This window comes from Populus nigra, chromosome 18 (genome assembly GCF_951802175.1).
Source record: "Populus nigra chromosome 18, ddPopNigr1.1, whole genome shotgun sequence".
In the NCBI taxonomy this organism is placed as follows: Eukaryota; Viridiplantae; Streptophyta; class Magnoliopsida; order Malpighiales; family Salicaceae; genus Populus; species Populus nigra.
The window spans coordinates 11,650,951-11,668,355 of record NC_084869.1 but is presented as its reverse complement, the minus strand read 5'-3'; the positions used below and the strand labels follow the sequence as shown (position 1 = coordinate 11,668,355).

General features: G+C 32.5%; 1 protein-coding gene across 3 annotated transcripts; it reads right to left on the bottom strand.

Moving 5' to 3' along the window:
* Positions 1 to 555: 555 nt before the first annotated feature.
* Positions 556 to 9,041, bottom strand: LOC133678162 (protein MEI2-like 1). 3 transcript variants are annotated; one of them, XM_062100390.1, is made up of 15 exons: positions 8,875 to 9,041; positions 7,558 to 7,729; positions 7,350 to 7,395; positions 6,384 to 6,647; positions 5,681 to 6,048; positions 5,418 to 5,576; positions 5,156 to 5,272; positions 4,915 to 5,063; positions 4,543 to 4,625; positions 4,054 to 4,446; positions 2,966 to 3,617; positions 2,370 to 2,454; positions 2,168 to 2,236; positions 1,870 to 2,049; positions 556 to 1,220 (listed from the first exon to the last, which is right to left on the bottom strand). In XM_062100390.1, exons 2-15 carry the CDS (start codon positions 7,636 to 7,638, stop codon positions 1,020 to 1,022), a joined length of 2,847 nt encoding a protein of 948 aa, XP_061956374.1. In that variant the 5' UTR covers positions 7,639 to 7,729; positions 8,875 to 9,041; the 3' UTR covers positions 556 to 1,019. The 3 variants fall into 3 exon arrangements, with proteins under 3 accessions (XP_061956374.1, XP_061956371.1, XP_061956372.1); XM_062100387.1 differs by having other exon boundaries at positions 5,681 to 6,087; positions 8,875 to 9,040; XM_062100388.1 differs by lacking the exon at positions 8,875 to 9,041 and adding an exon at positions 8,596 to 8,654 and having other exon boundaries at positions 5,681 to 6,087.
* Between the last annotated feature and the right edge of the window lie 8,364 nt (positions 9,042 to 17,405).

Below are 17,405 nucleotides of genomic sequence, written 5' to 3'. Positions count from 1 at the left end.
AGGTTGATTCATGTAAGATATTAGGATTGAATTGTATAGGTTAGGAAAAACACCATCTACAGTTCATTATGTTTTATTTAGTACAACCTCAAAACTTATATTGTGTTTTTTTTCAACATTTGCCATAGAAGCAATACTCTAATGGGATTTATGTTTTTCTTCACTTTCCAGTTTCTCAATTTTAAATTGCTTTGCTAGCGTTAAATTACTGAAAGGATTTAAATTGTCATAGAAGAAATCCCCAGTGTCACGGCTGTTACGTTAAATTATAAGGTTTGGAAACGTAGTTGAAATTGTAATTTTTAGGATTTAAATTTCTTGTTTTTTATTATAAATTATTTTATATATATATTATTTAATCGATTTGACTTTCACTGCACCATGCTGCTTGAAATTATAGACCAAAAGAAGGTAATTACCACAATTTCTTGTTCCAAGACTCTAAATTTGTAATCAAGTTCTGATTGATCAACCTGGAATCAACAAGCATACATACTGCTTCTAGAGGATATTTAAGTTCCCCAGCAACACTCACGAAAAATAAACAACAGCTGATTGAACGACAAATAAATATTATTATCATTAACAGCACTCTGAGCACATAAAAAATTTCTACAATCGGGATACATTAATGGGCGATGGCTCTCCTTCAGCAACCACATTTGGCCTAGAACAGTAACAGAACCACCAGGAAACCCCAATATATATGGGGAAAAATGAAATTACAGAGGTCCAAAAATAAACAAAAACAGAGATACCTCCTCTGGTGCACAACCAGGGAGCTTCTGTACATGATTCGATTATCCAAAATTTGAAGCCTAGTTAAGCCACATTCTCTATAATGATAATTAGGCTAGATGGGAAAATTTTTGCGGGAACAAAGAAAATTCTGAACCCACCTGATGCTGAAGATGCACTCTGGCATTCAGAACTTGGTCAAATGAGTCTATATAGCCAAAGAGGGAGTTGTCACTAGTCAGGTCACCCCTAATCTACAGAGCTGGGGTGGATATGACGATTTACACCCGTACAGGGTTCGAGTTAGTGTCTTGGCCAAAGAAAACCACATAATCAGAACCCGAGGGAGAGTGTATTCCATTTGGACAGTCCTCTTCATTTGCCAAAGTGGACAGGCTCCCACTATGGTGGTTCTCCTCGTTGCCAGTGGATTGAGGTTTACCCAACCTAGATCGAATATGAGTACCCATAGGGAATGGTTCCTGCAAAGATAAAAAAAAATAAAAATAAAAAATAGAATGGTTTTAGCATCCATAAAAATAAGTGAAACAATCAAGTTACTGAGAAGGCAAAGTACTGAGTAACATCGAAAATAGTCCTGAAAAAACAATCCTCTTTCACAAATTTCAGTGTAATAATATGACTAGCCACAACTACTACTTAAAACTCAGAATCCAGAGAGAAAAACTAAAAAAGAAAAATCCTAATCACCAAAAAACCAGAGTCCGCAACAACTTCAACTTTGCTTATATTCTGATATTCTTTACTATTTTTTATTCTCATTATGATGTGGAATTAATCATCAAAAGAAGCTTCCAGACAACAACTGGATCAGGAGACAAGGCTGGCAGCTATTGATCCAAGACATACTTTCAGTTAATCAATTTTTTTATTTTTTTTGCTTGTTTTTTGGGAAAAAAGAATAGCTCTACAATGGTTACTATCAGATGCAACTGGTAGAAAAGAGGTAACAAGATGTAAGCATTTAGTTATTAGCCCTTACTAAATCTTAAATGTAAAGATATCTCCATTTATAAAGATGCTTGAACCAGAGGCAGCATAATAGCATACAAAAAATCTCTACAATAATTAGGCATTTTAACAAGCCAACTGAATGGCAAAATATCATACCGGATCACCAGCGTTCGGACCATCAGTATGAAAGAGTATAGGACGACAACGTTTATCCTCATTCATCAAGCTTGAATTCTGGAAATGCGCAATAAGAGCAGCTTTTCCCTGAATCCGAGCATATGCAAGAGATGCTACTTTTTCACTATTGAACTTCTCCCACTTTTTGCCATTGAACGCCTGTAAAAGACATGCTCAGCCTCAATTAGTTTCATCATTTCATATATGTGAAGGGGAATTCATTTCATACCAATGAAAAACATAAATTCCTATCATCCCACTCAAGCCAATAACATACCTTATGGAATGGAATGATCTGTTGAGGATCAATCATGTTGATGAATGCATAGCCCACATTGCATTTGTTCTGTCAAATCATGTTGTAAATCGGAATTAGAGCTTAAAAGCTAAAAAAAAAAAAATGATGTTACATACATGTGTATGTACCGTGCACCCTAGTGTAAAATAGTAGAGGTTGATCCAACAGAAAAATCACTTGCCTTGAAGTCAATTGGTAAGTAAATAAAATCATAGGTTCCTCGGCAGTGGTCATCAATTGCAGCCAGAAGCATCTTTGAAGTATATCTACAAGAAACACCAAATAAAATCAGAAGATGGAAAAAAATTAAGAACAATGAACACAGAAAATGCACCCAAAGGATCAAAACACCTTCTGATTCAATAAGCAAACTTGACATCCTAGTGTTAAAGTAGCAAACTTGACATGCAATGAATGTGAACATCACCTTGGTATGCAATAAAGTCCTGGTCTGCTAAAATGGTCGAATTAGATGGCCTTGACCAAAAACATCCTATGTTAAACTAGGTTGGTCAAGTGGGGGTGGTGTTCTAACAAGCTGTGAAATTGCTGGCGGTTCCCAAGCAGAGAAATAGGAAGCTAACTCAAAATATTACTATCCAGCATGGATGGAAATCATCAAAGAACAAGCTATACATTGTACCTTTGTCACAGAACTACACAAGATAATAAACTTTAAACAGTTCAAAAAATCTTTAAGACATAATTTTGCAAAGAAAAACGAAGTTCAGATTATACAAGAAAAGGGTTGGAAGGGCTAGCAGGATTTTCACATACTTGTTTGGAATGTTCTTTATCATCAACGTGGTTCGGCTGTCTTCGCCACGCAATATGCAATCAATATCAAGTTCATATAGTTTCTTATCTGAATGGTTTGAATTAGATTCTATTCTACGATGTGAGAGATTCCGCACACGCTCATTAGGAGAACCAAATGAAGCTGGCATTGCAATCATTGAGTTCCTCCCAGGGAACATGTGGCACATCTGTGGAGAAGAGGGCAGGACGGTGCCATTAGTCATGTCCATACAACTTCTACCAACATGGGAGAAAATGTTGTGGGAGGCAATTTCCACTGGATGTGGTGGAGAGCTACCAGGAAAACCCACGCTCCCAAGAGAACCCAAGTGAAAACTAGAAGTATCAGGAGACTCCCCAGAAAATGTGTGCTGCATCTCCCACAGAGAAGGATTAACAGCTGGTGCTGATCCAATGTGATGGGGTGCAGGTGCAGAGTTCAGCATAACTGCACGGCCTCTAGGAAATCCAGGCATGTGTGGGAGGTGATGAGCATGAACACCATTGACAAATGATGGTGAATTTGGCCAAATCATGCCACTTGAAGGATGTTGCTGACCTGACTTGGAATTTTTCCATACATAATGATGCCCAGGAAGAGAACAGCTTCCAGCTCCAGGAGATCCAGAAACTAGGAAATATTTCACACAAGAATGAAAACAACAACAATAATTGGTAGATTAAAAATTGAGGAAGATTTAATAACAATGGTAAATTAAATTAACTTCTAAATAAAAAAGAATGAGAACCGGTTCATTTTGCACATAAACAAACAGTACTTGCAGCTAAATGGGTTTTCTACAATAAAGAATTTATAACAGAGTTAGATGATCATAATTATTCAATATGCCTGAAGCATAACTAGATATGTTCTTCTCTTATTATTATCTATGCATCAAACATTTTAATTTGTAACTTTTTAAGAAAGCCCAAGGTCAACTTCTAGATCAGGAATCTAAATTCTCTCATCATAAAAAAAAATGTTACTGATTTTCAAACCTCGTATCAAAAAGATAAACATGAAAAAGACAGTATAAATGGAATGGAGGATGATCATCTGCGCTTACCCCCTCCAATACGCTCCATCAGGTGCCCATTTGACCCTACTCCTTGAATGTGTAAGCTGTTGATTCCTTCTGCCACTTTGGAAGTGAAACTGCTGGGCATGTCTCTGATAGTGCGTGGAGAGTTGTATGAAATAGTATTGGCTAAACTATCATGATACTCTGGCAAAGAATGAGGATGAGTACTTGGAATACATTGGTTGCCAAACTTCATTTCACTAACGGAGATTTGTTTGGCAGCACTTGCTGTCACTGGAGATGGTAAGTTAATTGAAACACTAGAACAACAATGAAGATCAGTGAATGCACCCAGCTGTGATGGGATAGCAGAGTGTAAAACCTGAGTAGATCTGTTTTCCATGTAGCTGGAGGCTGATACTCCAGGAGAAAATGTGGCTGCAAGAAATGTTTTCAGAGGATGGGGGAAAATTTTCTTTTAAGAAACGCCATTTAAGTTCATATAATCAAAACAAATGCCAAACAAAATCCTACCCAATGATCCAGACAACAAGTCTTTAAAAGGCCTTTGAAAAGGATGTGGTTGAGTTTGCTTATGCTCAGACTGTTGCATCAAGCTGCAAGCAAAAATTTTAATAAATTATCAGCAGCATTGATTGGGATTAAGAGTCAGAAGATAGGTTGGTAATCTGCTAGCAGCATATTAAAGAAACGGAATCACCAATCCGAGTTAAAAAAGAAGATACAAGCAAAAAGTAAAAAAGAACAGAAGGTAGCAAGCAATTTGGATTCCTCCTTATTTTAAGGTCACATGATAAATATTAGGTTCACAAAAGCAGTTCAAAGTTACTGTCAATCTTGACAGGGAACTGTGCCATAGAAAAAATTTCATGAGAAGTGAAATACCTTCTAGTGCCCCCTGGGAGACTTGATTCAACCTTGATCTGCTTGCCAGCAATGTCACTCCTATTTAGTGCAGAAAGGGCGGCATCTGCATCCCTAATGTCATAATACTCTATGAATTTATCATGATGCCTTTGTGGGGATTCACGGATCTGCAAACCACAGACAAATAAAGGTATTTATTGGGAAATTCTTCATCCTTTATAAATGTAAAAACCAAAACAATACCCCGTAAATCAATTACCTCTTTAATTTCCCCATAAACACCAAATATTTGGTGAAGCTCATCAATTGAAATAGAGGAATCAAGGTTGAAGACCACTAGAGTGCCCTGCTTCATATCTTTCTCTGATGGATTGTCCTGATAGAATAGAAAGTAAGAAGAAAAAAACAGAGAAAAAAAGGTCAAATGAACAGGGTGCATTCAAACATATACACACAAATCAGAAAAACAAAAATAATAATGTCCATAAATTCAAAATATAAATAGAATAACAATGACTCACTTTTGGAATTGAATAGTGAATGTCAAGTTTCCTACACCTCAAAGGTTTATTTTGAAGCGCATTCATTGCATTTCGAGCTGCTCTTATATCATAATAAGAAACCATTACAAAGCCACGGTGCTTGCACGCTGTATAAAGAGTTTGGATATCTCCAAATTGCTGACAGAACAAAAAAAAATGTTAGATAACTTGCAGGACAAACTGGATGGACTTGCCAACACAAAAGTCAAATAAAGCACTGCATGATGTAGAATGATATGCACCTCAAAAATAGCCTTCAATTCAGAATCTTCAACATTGCTGTTGATGTTTCTGACAAAAAGCGTTCTAGAAGGATGTCCAACAACAGTTGAACCATTAGAGTCCCCTTGACAATTGGGAACTCCCCCAAGGAGACCTGAATTTCCTTGGCCCCCTTCCCCTTCTAATTCCATGCCTCCGCCACTGCTGAACAGGTCAAAATCTTCTAGACCATCCAAGTTATTGTTCTGAGAATCATGCCCCAACTCAGTAGTCACTCCAGAAAACATGTTATCTTCAGGAGGGAGGAGATTTCCAATAGTTTTCGCCTCAAGTTCTTCAAGAGATTCAAAGGGCTCTTCTTCCTCGTTGGAGGAAGTAATGGTTTTAGCTGGTTGATGAGAATGAATGTCATTTCCTGAAAACCTCACTGCAAAATATGCACACTAAATTTTTTCAAACATAGGGCAATTGGTAACATTAAATTTTTTAGATAGGGCCTGCAGCGGGAAGAAAAGAATCAACCTACAAAATGCATTGCTGGAAAAGAAAAAAAAAAGAAATGAAAACTAGACACGTTCAAAGATTTATCAAGACAAAATTGAGTTGGCAATTTACATGTACAATCAATTGATGCTCTTTGTAATAACACATAATACGATAATGAATAGCATAAGAGAACAAAGGATAAAATACAGTTGACTGCATGATGAAAAGGAAGCTTACACTTTCTGCTGAATATTTCAGAAAATGAGCTTGAGAAGAGACTGTTTTCCCACTGGGACGCACTGATATCAGCCCTACTTCTCCCCTTGCTATAAGATGCAGGTTGCAATGACAAACTTGACCAGGATTTTGGATGATGATCCATAGAACTCAATGCATGATCGCACATATTAGCTCCTTGTTCACTACTGAGTGACTTATCTTTTTTATCTCTGTCTAGGATTGACTGTGATAACTCTGCATAATGCATTGATGGTGGCCCGCCTGATGAAAGTTTTTACAGAGGTGAAGAACAAACACAGTTGCTGCTAGGAATAAGTATCTTTCCATCCATTCCAACTGATGGACAAAATTATACAACATTTAAAACTGGGAGATCCTCTAGGCAAATCCAGTAAGAAATAATATACTTCCTAGAGGCTTCGTATGTTGATCTAGAACACAACCAGAGATTCATTTGACAGATTTTAAAATATATGGCACTAAGATACTGATTAAGAATTGTTAGATACTAAAACAGGGACACTACACTTATTACATCCTTTATAAAAACTTGCACACGTCGTTTCAGAACACTGAAACAGGAACAGGGAAAAAAGATTGACAAAAGGATCTGAACTTCAGTGGACTAAGATTCTAATATAGATATCACGATTGTCAGACAACAAACATGGACTGTAAACAGCCATAGATAGACCAGAAACACTTGCACAAAACTACTGATGATGCTTGAATAAATCAGTTTAAAATGTCATAAATCATTCACTATATCAATGTGCTCAATCATTCACTCCATTTGGAGCACTCAAATTCTGTAATGAATTGACTTTCATACCAAAAAGGTCCAGGCCAAGCTACGTCAGCGCATTCCACTACAAATAGCCAATTCCATCAGAGAAGGCTTTTAAGCAACACGAATTAGCAGATTTAAATAGTTCAAAGGGTAAATAATTAAATGGCACCAACCTTGGTGATCAGGCATTGTATTCGGATTCCAAAACCCAATTTGTCTCTGTCCAATAAAAGTCGCAAGCAAATTACTTAAATAACAAACAAAAATTAAATCACAGTACTGCTTCTTTCCAGCACATAAAGATAACCTAAGAGCACACATAGATATAAAGCAATCTATATTACTTAAAAAAAAGGTCACCGCATAAATCTTTGAACTTACCTCAGCAGGCAAATGAATGTCCTCGAAATAGTGAGAAGATGCCGTAGTACTACCCCTATGATCCATAACTTCAAACGGCATGGTGCAGCTTAAGACACCCAAAAACTCTAAACAAAAACTTCTCTTTACTATCGAAATTGTTGGCTCTGCCCACTGCTCATTGCTTGCCTTTCTATTATACAAAACTCAAAAAAGTCAATTTCTTGAAACATAACAAGCAACTGGGAGACTTTGATGTCCTTTAAATTGTTAATGAGAGAAAACAAAAACAGTGCAAACCCGCACGATTTTAAACTCTAAAAAGTGGGGAAACAGTTATCAAAATTAAAGAAACATTAACCCATAAAGCAATTTCTTGTTCAATGACACAAAAAGGTTGGTGCTTTCTTGTTAAATTAGCAAACCCAAATTAAAAAAAAAAAAAAACCCTACATGAAAATGACTCTTTTACAACCAGAAAAGACCATAAACATCAGTATAGTTGTATATTATTATCAAAGAGTGGGGAAACCCCACTTGCCTACCAGCAACCACAACATTAATGCAAATGCAAATGCACCCCTTGATTTCTTAAACGGAATAATAATTATATCTTCCTAATCACTTTTTCTTCAGGAAAAAATAAAATAAAACCTCACACACACCTTAATGGCTTTATAAAAAAAAACAAGTTTTCCCACTTTTAGAAAACTCAAAGACAGAAAGGAAATGTAACAGATCTAGCAAACAGAAAAAAAAAATAGCAAGCAAGCTGCAGTCTTGAAGGAGTTGTGATTTTACTTAAAATTAACCATTTTTAAACACATGGTATCAAAAGCTAAAACACAAAGGACCAAACCCAAATTCCCAATCTGACGAACCAAGATGAACCAAAAACAAGCAAAATTCAAACTTCAAATTTGATTATAAAGCTAAACCTCAAAATTAAAAAAATTTATAAAAAAACAACTTTTAAAACACAGTAATCACTGGGAAAAAAAAGGTTGAATTTCGTATGACCGGGATTTGACCTGGTCCAATAAAACAGAAAAAACTCACCTTTCCAAAAAAAAAAAAACAGCTAAATCACCTTCACCACCTCCAATTTCCCTCCCTCTCCCCCCCCCCCCTCCCTCTCTGAAAATTGTGAATATTAAAAATACAAAAAGCAAACAGAAAACAATATACAAAATTAAGGAAGCAGGATCAAAGAGAGGAGGACGAGGAGATGAAATTGAAATTTTGTTGCCTACAATGCAAGCTTCTTGAAATGTAAAGAGCGAGAGAGAATTACAAATTAAAGGAAATAAACAACAAGAAAAAAGAAAGAAATTTTACTTTTGTTATGACATGATTCGGAAACCGGAAGTGAAAATCCCGGGGATTTAGAAAGGAATTCCCGGAGCGATTTGGGTGTCCGGTGACTCAGTGAGTTCGAGAGAAAGAGAGAGGAGGGGTGCTGTGTTAGCTGAGAGGGGTTTGGTTTGAAAAAGAGACAAAACAAAAAAGAAATAGGCGGGTGTAAGAGTCTAATCTGATGGCAAGCATTTTCTCTCTTTTTTTTATTTTTTTATGTGTAAATAAAACGAAACGGATTTTTATTTTACAAGTGCTTGTCAGGCAGCTTGTTTTCCTCGTGATCATTTTATAAATTTTTTTATGTTTATTTATTAATTAAAAATAATTAATAAAATATACTTTTCCCTAAAAAAAATTAGTTTGGTTTTATTTAGGCAGAAATATTTTTTAAAAGTTGTGGAAAAAAATAAAAAATATTTTATTATTTATTGAATATATTAAATTTGGTTATTTGAGATTATTTTTTTATTTTATCTTTTATGATTTGATTTAATCTTATTTTTATATTAATTTGATTTTTCTTTTTTATTTGTTTTATTAAAAATTTTATTTATTAATATGATTGTTATTTTTTTATTTTAAATAATTTATTAAAATTTTTTTATTTCATTATGTTTTAGCTTTTTTATCTATTAGATTTTATCTTTATTTTCTTAATTATTATTTATTTTATTTGAAATAATTTATAAAATTAAATTTTGTTCTCAATATTATCTTCTTTGATATTTATTATCTATTAAATTTTGTTTTTATTTTCTTAATAAACTTGAAATGGGTAAAATATTTATAAATTATTTCTTAACTCATTTTTTATGATATAATTAAATAATGAAAAGTATTTTTTTAATTTATTTTATGAAACATTATTAAATATTAAAAAATAATATATTTTTTTAGAAATTCACTTACCATATAAACTACTATTCAGCAAATAAATTGATGATTTATTCAGCAAATAAATTCATTTATGTTTGGGGTTTGACTCCCACCCCGTTTTTCTGTTAGTTTTTCCGGTTAGCCACGTTATCCAATCGTTTTTTTTTTTTTTTTAATTCTGTGTTGAGTTTATATCTCCAATACGATGAAGGATAGCCTATTCATGTTAACTCGGAGAGGGTATGGATTACTAGGTTTTTTTTATCATCGGATGGGATTAATTATTTTTATTAAAATAATATTATTTAAAAAAAATTATAAATATTAGACCAGGTTTTCATTGAATTAACCATGTTATTAAAAACTTGATTGCAAACGGGTTTTATAAAAATTCAATTTTTTTTGTTTAAATTTTTTTTGTTTATATGTTTTTAGATAATTTTGATATGGTAATATCAAAAATAATTTTAAAAAAATAAAAAATATATTATTTTAATGCATTTATAAATAAAAAAATATTTTAAAAAGTAACCCCTGCTATACTTTTAAATGCACACTTGATCAAGTTACGGTGTTAATATTTTGAGTGTGGTAACGATTATTTTTCAAAATATTTTTCATTGCAGCATACATTAAAATAATATTATTTTTTTATTTTTAAAAAATTATTTTTGACATAGCACATTAAAATAATTAAAAAAAATTAAAAAAATTAAATTAAAAAAATATTTTTAAATCACAATACCAAAACATAGATGGTCGGTTCAACTAAAAAGTTAGTTCAAACATGACTTGAGATCTTGAATTGCTCAAGCATATCCAGCCGCGTTTATATATATATATTTTTTTTTTACAATCTTACCTAGGGTTTGAAATTTATGACTAGAGTAAGCGTACTCAGTTGACCATCGAAACAACCTGGTTGGTTTGGCTACTGCTACTAGCTAAGGTAGGAGGTGGGGGTGGCACGTGGCAACGGCTTGTTGGCTGCCTTGAGCTTCTATGGGGCTGTTTTTTCGTTGTTTTGAATTTATATATTCCATAACGTGGTATTGGTTATTTTTTAAATAATTTTTTATATTAAAATATATATTAATGATATCTTTTTAATTTTTAAAAATTATTTTTAACATTAATACATTAAAATAATTTAAAATATATAAATTATATTAAATTTTAATAAAAAAAATTAATTTTTTTAGAAACTCAATTTTCACCGCGTTCCAGATGCTAATGTTAACATTTAGATCTGCGATAACATTTTTTTTATCGATTGATATAGATTGTATTTTAAATTTCAATGAAAAAAAAATCGCCTTGCCCTCCAATTTCTTGAAGTTGTATCTCACATTTGCGGTGTTCAAACAAAAAAAAACCTCAAATTGCAGGGTAGATATTATTTTAATTCATCATTACTTTAATTATTTTTACCCTTTCTCACTCTTTCTCGGGCACATCGATAAGCTATCCATTAAAGTAAAATTAATTATGGAAAAATATATTTTTTTCGAAAGTTAGCTTGATATTTTAATAACATGATGAGCAATCTAGTTAAGAAAACAAGTCTAAAAATTATTAATCTCGTGGTTTTCATCGATGCAATAACTGCAGTCCATAGATGCAAGGAGGTAAATGGTTTGAGTCAAGCCTGCCCCAGTGGACAAAAGATGGGAAAATGTAGCCATCTCCTTTCCCTTTGTTTTCCCATGTGAAGTGCCTAACCATGTGACCAGGTGATGAATTGTGAGTCTTAACTCTAAACTGTCCTTGAGTGGTTCAAGAGTGATGTGATTACGGTTGTGGTTTAAAATATTTTTTATTTAAAAATATACTAAAATAATATTTTATTATTTTAAAAAAATTATTTTTAAAATTACCATATCAAAATAATATAAAAAAAATAAAATTTTAAAGGAATGCGGTAAAAGGGTTGGACCCGTGTGAAGGACACCATGCTGCCATTAAGGAATTGGATGAGTTTGGTAATGGTAGTTATGCGGTTGAGGAAGGCAAATAAAAGGGATACCGAATATTTATGAATTCGAAAGCTTGCCTTCTATCTTTCCCGGGATTGCTTGAAATGAGTGTCGTGTACGAAATGTTTTGGGTTTTACTTTAGAAAATACGTGGAAGCTGTCCTATTCAATACAAGATAAGGTGTTTTGATCCTCCTCCCTGTCTATTCCAGGAATAAATTGATAAATAATATTGGTTTGTTTGAATTTGTATATAATAAAATAAGATCATGGGAATGCTTCTTCTTACTTCTTCTTTTTATTTTACATTGACATGGGGATGTTTATATATCTTGATTAATTCTACGGGTTTTGAAATTAATAATTATATAAGTTTTTAGTGATTCTGAGATTTATGGGACTCGAATTGATGATTTTTAAAAATTAAATTCAAAATTTAATCAATTGAGGGTTTTTTTATTCATGTGGGTGTTTGGTCCAACTTGTGAATATCTCTACTAATTCTCATGAATTTTAAAATTAATGATCACATAAATTTTCAATTACTATTAATATTAACAATCATAAACATCGAGTTATCACTTGATCATGTATTTTTTTTATTCTTTTCTTATTTTGGCCGCGTGGGGCACGAAAACCACACTGGCTGGTAACTTTTTTTTTACATGTATCAATCCTGATGCCCAACTGGCCAATACCTTTTACTCGCCCTTTATTTATTATGAAAATCTCCCCCTTATAGATGCCTTGATCATTTCATGCTGACTTATCCAGGGCATTTTTTTCCCTCCATGAAATGACTTGATCAAGCTTTTAACGCACCGAAAATTTGGTGATGTGTGTGTTTTGCTGATGAAACCGATTTTCTTGATTTTGTTTTTGAATTTTGTATTAATTTTTATATTGTTTTGATATATTAATGTTAAAAAATAATTTTAAAAAAATAAAAAAATATTATTTTCATGTATTTTCAAACAAAAAACACTTTGAAAAGTAACTAGTACCACGCTTTTAAACACTGTAGTTATCTACTTTCATATGTGCTATTGATGTTGCCCATCCTGTGGAACTTTTTAAAAAAATATCAAAGTTTGATAAAAGTCTTTGGTGAAATGATATATGATGTACACGTATTTGGAAAATAATACAGTTTCAATACAACTATAATTCTGAATATTGGTTTTGTAACAATCTTGATTGGGAATAGCAGTTGTTTACTCAAATACCATGTGTGCATGTCTTGTACATATTAATTAACATATACAAAAGTCAGCAAGAAAAATTATGAAAATCCAATGGTCAATATATGATATTCAAGATCCAATGGTAAAGAAATAAAATGTAGATAAACTTACGTGACATGAGAGAGAGAGAAAAAAGGGCTAATAGGAGCATATTGAGGCTCCATTTTTACACACGTGGTATTATTAAAAAAATATCGACAAGACAATTATAATCGTATCATGAAAGACTATCAAACAAAATCATAATTAGTTAGTGATTTTTGTTTTGGGTTGAAGTACTTTAGGGTCTGGTGAACCCTGAACGATACCACTAACCAATTACAAGCTTTTTTGGTGGTCTTTCATGATACAGTTAGAACTGTCTTGTTAGAATTTTTATAACGGTATCGAGTATATAAAAAATAGAACCCAAATAAATCCCTAGTGACCCATTCTTTATTTCCCTTCCTTTTCTTCCCCCAATTATTTTTTATACCATATTAGTTTATCTCTCCTCTTATTTATTATCTATAAGATCTTAAATCTCATATCTCACAATTGCATCTTAACAATGTTATTTTTTAAAATATTTTTTTAACTTGTGTTATATTTCTAATATTTCTACCAAACTGGATTAGAATGCTAAAATACTCCAAACCCATTCAAATTTATCCTTGTCTGGACTGGCTAGTATGGTACCTTTCCAGCATTTGGCAAACCTCAAACCAATTCAAGCACATGCTCTTGATTTCGTATTTTCTACTCCTAAAAATAATAATCGCAATGTCTTTGTTTACATGGCTCCATCGACGGTAATAATTTAAAATTCAAATTCAAAATCTTATTTTTCTCTCTTTTGGAAAAATAAATTGTCACGAATGTTGGAAAGTAATATTATTTTTAAAATTAGTATATTAAAATCATCAAAAAAAAATATTAAAAAAATAAATTTATATTTTTTCAAATAAAATATATTTAAAAAAAAAAACATTAATCCCAAAACACTTTTATAGTCTTGAAAGGAAAGAAAAACGAAAGAGTGCGTGCCATGTCAATTAGATGCGGTTTCTCTCATAATTATCCACTAATTAATGACTATTCCTTAACGTGTCAATCTATCTAATCACCACCTAATTCTAAGCATAACACGGGTCACGTTAATCTGCTGGTTGCTGGAACAGGAAAGGACATACAAAGCCAAGCAAGTCCAGGGAGGGAGGGAGAGGGGTGGGGGAGTAAAAAGTCATTTTCGTTGCCTCATTTCTTCCCTGGTCGCCCAATGAACCTCTTGAGGCAAGAATTTGAAAGACGTTGTTTTTGTGTTTAAAAAAAATTAAATTTGTTTTATTTTAAATTAAAATTTTTTAGTATTTTTAAATTATTATTTTAATACATATCAAAAACATTTTTTTAAAAATAAAAATATATTATTTTAATGAGTAAAAAAAACCCTCGTACACAGTACCAAAACCTTTAACGTTAGAAAAGCATTTATCGGTGGTCCTGTACTCAAGGTTTCCACCTGGTATCCTGTTATTGGTTGAGTTATCAAAAGCTGCAATCGAACATGAAGTACTTTTTTTTGTTTTTAAGGAAAAGAATCAAAACGACTTTAACCTGCCCCCCTCCTCTTCTCTTATTGGGGCTTGTGCCGTAGGATTATCTTTGTTTTTTTTTTTTTTTTTTAATTTAAAGACATCTCCTTCTTTTTCTTTAACATGTTTCTGTTAGAATTGAAAAGGTTTCGAGACTCTCGTGAACAAAAAAAATAAATAAAATTACTTTCAAAAACTTTTGATGGGATGGAAATTCCGAGCTAAATAATACTATTGCATTATAATACTTTTTAAATAAAATATACATAAAAAAACTGCACTCCGAAACACTCGCTCCAACTAGCTCTCTACAAAAAAATAATTAAGATGCATACTCAATCCCTTTGCTGATACTAAGTTTTTACCGGTAGCTAAGATGCCTTCCAGTATAATTTGTTTTTCAAGAAAATGAGCTCCCGTCCACCAGAGTTTTCAGGTGGATTCTTGATAATTTGATGAAGCCCCACTTACAAGAGGATATATATGCTGTGTGTGTGGAAACATGGTTAAAACTGTGTTTTTTTAAAATTTTAATTTTTTTATTAAAAGTTATTTTTTTATATTTTAAAATTGTTTAGATATATTAATTTTAAAAATAATTTTTTAAAAATAAAAAATATAATATTTTAATATATTTATAAATAAAAAAAATATTTTAAATTACAATCGTTATCACATTTATATCCGGCAGGTGTCTTAAGTTGCCGCATGTTTTCAGAGGTCACCTACATTAGATGAAGCGGGGCTGGTCCCGTTTGCTGAGCTTTCGCCTAATAATTCAAGAGACCGTCGTGCAGCAGGACAAACTAAAACTAGCTAATAATACAACTAAGAGGTGCTTGCCTATGCTCTCTCATCTCTGGCATGACTTACAATTTTCTCCTCATGGGCTGGCACAATCATGCAAGTGTTCAATATCGTGATTGAATTCAAGCTCCAAATTTTGTCCAAAGTTTTGTATATTAAATCTCATGATTAGGCTGTGAGGGGCACTTTGAAATCTATATTTGCATCTCATAAACATTATTGCGAGACATGAATCAAGGTATTGATCATGGGTTCACCAAGTAAACCCCAGAGATATATTTTTTCATATTTCTAATTAGATGATTTGTTTTTTTTGAAAAAAACTTATAAAGTTAATCTAGTCAAACCTCATCTTAAATTAGATGTATCAACTAAGTTCATTAGGTTTGATTAGATTGAGCAGGCTTAACTAGTTAATTTTTAAATTATTTTATAACAAAACCCTGCTCGAGCTAAGCTTCGAGTTAATGAATTATTAGGTTTAACTTGCCGGGTCAATTTAAGTTTCGCAACCATGCTCGCAGCAACCCAGTATAGCCAAATGAATTTTAATCCCAAATATCCAAATATGAATGGTAGTTATCTCAAAAAAAAAAAAAAAAAGAGCATTTAATTTTGGGGGACCACATTTGTTTTCGCCCAAAGTTAAGGACATTAAATTTTGCATTGATGATGTGAGATTTGCCCAAAGTTGAGCAATTGCCCAATAATTCAGGAGAGCATAGCGTGGCAAGGACAAATTAAACCTATTTCAATTATAGGAACACTATGAAACATAAAAAAGAGCAAAAATACAAAGAAAATGCAATAAAGAGTGGCCAAACTATACTTGCATGATTTACATTTTCTTTCCGAGGCAGTCCATGCATTTTATTTGGAGTATCAGTCTCACAACTGGATTGAATCTCCCGTCTATCTATCCATAACAGTGGAATTCCATGACAAGACAAACATCATTTTCAATTACAACCGCAGCAGAGTTCAGCCCTTTGAATTGAATTCTAATCAAGGGATTGAATCATTATTTAGAACCCATGTAAAGCAGGTGCATCGAGTTTGAATTTTTCAAGCGGCGTGACATATGTATGAACACATTGTCTTTATGTGGCTACACGAGGTAGGCAGGGTCATGCTGTCACGCAGCTTCTAACAAACTTCCGGTAAATCGGACAGTTGTAATGAGAGCGAAAGGGAGGGAAGGAGGAGGGGGTGGGGGGGGAGAGAGAAAGGTTGACGATAAAAAGGTTCACGTGGTCGTGGTGGTTTCATGGGCGTTAGATCTACAGCTAGAGAGCTTGCTTCTTGTTGTTGTGATACGTATATGAAAGTGACACAGGAATGGGCATTGTTTTTGGAGCGGAGTGAATCAATGGCCTAATTCCTGCTCAACAAATAATGGCTTTATTTATTTTCTTTTATCCTTGTATTAATAATTTGTTTTTTTAAAATTGAGTCGGTCGAGGTTGGTAGCTAACTATCATCCAACTACTCTTTTAACTGGGCATAATATGAATAAATATTTTAAAAACATAATAAAATAATTTTAAAAAACAAAAAATACTTAAAAAAAAAACTCTTTAGCTTTGTATATTTTGAAAGTTTCCAAACTTGGTCAAATGATTCACCTGTGAAAAAAATGAGGAGAAAAAGAAGGGCTAGAAAAGAACATGGACCACACCTGGGACTGCTGGGGGTGTTTTGCATAGCCTCATATTTAGTTGCTTTTAAAATTTGTTATTGGTTTAGATATATATAATTAATTTTAGATGGTGAGATTCGTCATGTTAATAATATATATATATATATATATATATATAATCAAAAAATTATTTTTAAAAAATTACTTATATCATAATCTCAAACACTCCTTAAATATTATTTAGTATTATGACAGTAATTACTTTTAATAATGTTTTTTATTTAGAAATATATATAAATAATTTTTATTTTTTAAAATTTATTTTCATATAAAAAATAAAAAAAATAATTTAAAACAATAAAATAATTTGAAGGCTTCGAGTGGAAATTTAGGT

Bases quoted from the DNA above. Each gene is read 5' to 3' on its own strand.
- LOC133678162 (XM_062100387.1), bottom strand. From the start codon at position 7,638: ATGCCGTTTGAAGTTATGGATCATAGGGGTAGTACTACGGCATCTTCT. The intron at 7,396-7,557 runs GTAAGTTCAAAG...TTTATTGGACAG, and splicing joins ACATTCATTTGCCTGCTGAG to AGACAAATTGGGTTTTGGAA. The intron at 1,221-1,869 runs GTATGATATTTT...TTATCTTTGCAG, and splicing joins GTCCGAACGCTGGTGATCCG to GAACCATTCCCTATGGGTAC.